The sequence below is a fragment of the Amaranthus tricolor genome, chromosome 14 (assembly GCF_026212465.1).
Source record: "Amaranthus tricolor cultivar Red isolate AtriRed21 chromosome 14, ASM2621246v1, whole genome shotgun sequence".
Taxonomy (NCBI): Eukaryota; Viridiplantae; Streptophyta; class Magnoliopsida; order Caryophyllales; family Amaranthaceae; genus Amaranthus; species Amaranthus tricolor.
Window position 1 is genome coordinate 21,404,911 of NC_080060.1, and position 5,090 is coordinate 21,410,000.

At 34.1% G+C, this 5,090-nt stretch overlaps 1 protein-coding gene across 1 annotated transcript in view; it reads right to left on the reverse strand.

The window, feature by feature from the left end:
- Positions 1–4,741, reverse strand: part of LOC130799419 (uncharacterized) — a 40,017-nt gene extending 35,276 nt beyond the window's left edge. The window contains exon 1 of the mRNA XM_057662514.1: positions 4,562–4,741. Within this exon, the coding sequence (XP_057518497.1) occupies positions 4,562–4,741 (180 nt within the window). The remainder of the gene's footprint in view (positions 1–4,561) is intronic.
- Between the last annotated feature and the right edge of the window lie 349 nt (positions 4,742–5,090).

Consider the following 5,090-nt stretch of genomic DNA (forward strand, 5'->3'; position numbering starts at 1 on the left):
TGTCTCATGGCATCTCATGAAGAGTCTAAGGAAAAAGAGGTAATGTCTTCTAGTCCATCTCCTAAACAATTGTCTAACCTAAGTAAGAATAAATTAATCAAATTGCTGTTAGAGACACAAGAAAAGTTGAATGAAAAAACAGCTAAGTGTCTCCAAATTGAGAAAGACCTTAACTTAAGTAAAGATCATATCTCATACCTAAATTCCTTTAGGATCGATGTGCAAAGTAGATTTTTTGATTTGTTACATAAGAATATCATTTTAAAAGAACAATTGGAGAAATTAAAACAGGATTTTATTATTCTTAACATTGAATTGAATCAAAACAAATTGCTAGGATTAAAATTTTGTTGAAAATGATAAAACCACTCATGTGTTTAGCACGAAATTTCAAGAAATAAAATTAAAATTAGAATCATATGAAAAAGAAAATAAGTTTCTAAAAGATCAAATTAACTTAAGAGGAAAAGGGAAAATCAATGAAATTCCCAAATTGATTCTAAATGCTAAAACCAAGAGTAAAGAAGGTCTAGGTTATGTTAAGAATGAAAAAAGGAAAAAGGTATATGTAGATCTCCCTTGTAGTAAAATCTGTTCCTTTTGTGGTAAAAATGGACACCTAAAATATCAATGTGTAAAAAGGTAACAGCACACTAAAGCAAATGAAACTTATGTCGAATGCATATGGATTGAGAAACATGATTCAAATATAATCGACAGGGAACCCAAGGCTGACTGGGTTCCTAAACTTAACCATTAATTTGCTTTGCAGGTTCAAGTGAGGGGGAACAACTCATGGTATCTCGACAGTGGGTGTTCCAAGCACATCACGGGTGATAAATCTAGATTTCTCTCACTTGAAGCGTATGATGGAGGAACTGTAACCTTTGGTGATAATATGAAGGGTGAAATAATCGCCAAAGGAAAAGTTGGAAGATCAAGCTCCCATGCAATTGACAATGTATTTTTAGTCGAGAATCTAAAACACAATCTCTTAAGTATTTCTCAATTTTGTGACAAAGGTAACTCTGTTAAGTTTACTTCTGAACGATGTATAATTTCTAGGAACAACACAGGAGACCCTGTACTAGAGGGAATCAGAAAAGGGAACACCTATGTGGTGGACCTGGACACTGTTCCCAGAAATAGTCTAACGTGTTTAAGCGTTATAGAAGAAGACCCACTTCTTTGGCACAAGCGTCTAGGTCATGCTAGCTATTCATTGATTAACACCTTAAGATCAAAAGACCTAGTAAGAGGATTACCAGCAATAAAATTCCTCAAAAATGAAATTTGTGATCCTTGTGCTAAAGGAAAACAAGTGCGGTCATCCTTTAAATCAAAGTTTCTGGTGACTACCTCTAGACCATTAGAATTAATTCATATGGATCTATGTGGACCTATGAGAACACAAAGTCATAGTGGCAAAAGATATGTGTTTGTCATAGTTGATGATTTTAGTAGATTTACTTGGACCTTATTTTTAGTAAGCAAAGATGAAGCTTTTGATGAGTTTGTATCTTTTGCTAATAAAATACAAAAATCTACCAATAATTTAATTGTTCACATTAGATCAGATCATGGCAAAGAATTTGAAAACTCAAACTTCATGAATTATTGTGATGATCATGGTATAAATCATAATTTTTCCGCTCCTAGAACACCACAACAAAATGGAGTGGTGGAAAGGAAGAATAGAACCTTAGAAGAAATGGCTAGGACCATGTTGATTGCTAGTGGTCTACCTAGGAATTTTTGGGCCGAGGCCGTCAATACTGCATGCTATATTTTGAATCGTGTGTTAATAAGACCAATCACTTCTAAGACACCCTATGAATTACTCAAAGGTGTTAAACTAAATATTTCCTATTTTCGTGTGTTTGGATGCAAATGTTTTGTTCATGTGAATGGTAAACGAAATATAGGTAAGTTTGATGAAAGAAGTGATGAAGCAGTATTCCTCGGTTATTCATCACATAGCAAAGCTTACAGAGTTTATAATAAGAGAACAATGTGTGTAGAGGAATCTATTCACATAATTTTTGATGAAACTAACTTTTCAAAAAGTGAACAGGAAATAAAAAATATTAAAATAGGTCTTGCAACTTTAGAAGATGATGATGAAGGAGTTAAAATGCAAGATCCAGGAACAGCAGGTGAACAGCCAATACAAGAAGAGGTAGGGGAAACTGACCAAATCCAGGAACTGCAAGCTCAACAGGACCAGCAGACTGTTCCCAATCTAGCTGTTCCCACAGATGACCAAGATGATCCAGTAGCTGAACAAAATGCAAATCAAGATGCTGAATCAGAACATGCTACTGTTCCCTCTAGAGAATTTGTGCCTAAACCTTGGAAATACCAAAGTTATGATCCTCTTGATCTGATTATAAGTGATATGAATAAGGGAACACGAACCAGATCTCAACTGAGAAACTTTTGTGCACACTTTGCGTTCCTATCATCACTTGAACCCAAAAATCACGAAGAAGCTCTAAAGGATTCCGAATGGATAGTAGCCATGCAAGATGAATTAAATGAATTTGAAAGAAATAAAGTGTGGCACTTAGAACCCAAACCAAAAGGCAAGAAGGTAATTGGTTTGAAATGGGTATTTCGGAATAAGCTAGATGAGCATGGAATAATTGTAAGAAACAAAGCAAGACTCGTGGTCAAAGGGTACAATCAACAAGAAGGTATTGATTACACCGAGACTTTTGCTCCAGTAGCAAGGTTAGAGGCTATTAGAATTTTAATTTCTTTTGCTGCATTTATGAATTTTAAACTATATCAAATGGATGTGAAATGTGCTTTCTTAAATGGATTTCTTGATGAAGAAGTGTTTGTTGAACAACCTCCAGGTTTTGAGAATACCTCCTGTCCTGATCATGTCTATAAGCTTGATAAAGCTCTATATGGCTTAAAGCAAGCTCCTAGGCAATGGTATGAAAGACTGTCAAAGTTTTTGATACAAAATAACTTTGTTAGAGAAAAAATCGACAAAACCTTGTTCTTTAAGAATAAAGGTTCTCATATTTTGGTTGTTCAAATTTATGTTGATGATATTATTTTTGGTGCTACTAATGATTTATTATGTAAGGAATTTGCTAACCTAATGGGCACAGAATTTGAAATGAGCATGATGGGAGAACTAAATTTCTTCCTTGGTTTACAAATTAAACAAACTGAAAATGGTATTTTTATTCATCAACAAAAATACATAAAAGAACTTCTTAAAAAGTATGGGCTAAACAACGCTAAAACCAACCATACACCCATGGCTACAAATGTTAGATTAGATGAAGACTTAAAGGGAACTAACATAGATCAAACAATGTATCGAGGCATGATAGGTTCTTTATTATATCTAACTGCAAGTAGACCTGATATTTCCTTTAGTGTTGGTTTATGTGCTAGATTTCAATCAAATCCTAAAGAATCACATCTCACTGCAGTCAAATGAATTTTAAGATATTTGAAGGGAACAGATGACTTGTCCTTATTTTATCCTAAAAGTGATGTTTATGATTTAAAAGGTTTTAGTGATGCAGATTATGCAGGTGATCTCGTAAATAGAAAAAGTACATCAGGTATGGTACAATTTCTTGGCTCATGTTTAGTTTCACGGAGTTCCAAGAAACAAAACACGGTTGCATTATCCACAGCCGAAGCTGAATACGTGGCAGCAGCAGCTTGCTGTTCCCAAATGCTTTGGATAAAACAGCAACTAAGAGATTTTGGTATTAAATTTGAATGTGCTCCTATTTATTGTGATAATACCAGTGCCATATGTATATCTAAAGATCCAGTGCATCACTCACGAGCTAAACACATACATATCAGACATCATTTTCTTAAGGATAATGTTGAGAATAATAATATTGTAGTAAAGCATGTTAACACTAATGAACAAGTTGCAGATATCTTGACCAAACCGCTTCCAAGGGAACAATATGAAAAGATGAGATTGGAACTTGGTATGATCAAGCTCCACTAAAGTTAGTTGCATAAAATTTCCAATGAAGCATCATGAAAAAAAGAGGGTCAGGAATCAACCTCAAAATTTTGATTGAAAATCAATTATTGCATGGATCAGGTAAACACGCAATGAAGTTTGTACTATGAATATTTTCTTGTTTGCATGTTGTTAGTTTGATCAGACCACAGCAATATGTTCGTTATTTTCTTTATAATTTTTTATATATCATAATTCATCATTTTTTTTCATTTTGTTTTCATATTTTACTTTAATATTCATAATTTATTCATATTTCACATTTTTCTTAAAAATGTACGGCCAACTTAAATTAAAAACAATGGGAAACGGTTTTCAATCCCATCTCTTCAAAATCCTTCCATATCAAACGCAATGATTAGAACATTAAAGGGATTGGACTTGAGGTAACCGTCACTTCACCACTTTATTAACCTTTCCCGTACTTCACACTTCACACGCCTTCTTCAAAAACCGTCTCAAAACCCCTAAATCCCGTAAACAATCCCAGCCAAAACCTCTGAGAGTGGTTCATCCTCCACCATTACTGGATGTTGCACCACTCACCACCAAAGAAACCACAAATACATCACCCAAACAATCTACTGAACCTACTGGTACAAAACGCAAGATCTCATCACCAAAAGGTGGATCATCTTCCAAAGTAGTCAAACGTTCGAAGCTTGCTGATCCTAATAGTGCTGAAGAAGTTGCAAAAGAAATGTCTGTAGGATTTGGGTTAGACATGTACTGGTATGATTCTACTTATTTTCCTAAATTGCATGACATTTTACAAAATCAAGAATGGGAGATTTTGATGACAAATTTTAGTTGCAATTCCATTTTTCCAAATCTTATGCGAGAATTCATTTCAAATTTCTCAAATGATTGTGGGACGTGTTCTAGTAGTGTCAAGAACATCAAAATAGAATTTAACAGTGCATTGTTGGGGGAATGGTTTAGTGTTCCTAATGTTGGTTTTGATACATATTGCGTTGGTACAAAAATAGTTTTTTCTGGAATTAATGAAAAGACAATTTTTAAATTTTTGGGGGTTGAACAAAAGAAAGGGAACATCAGTCATAATATTCTTTCT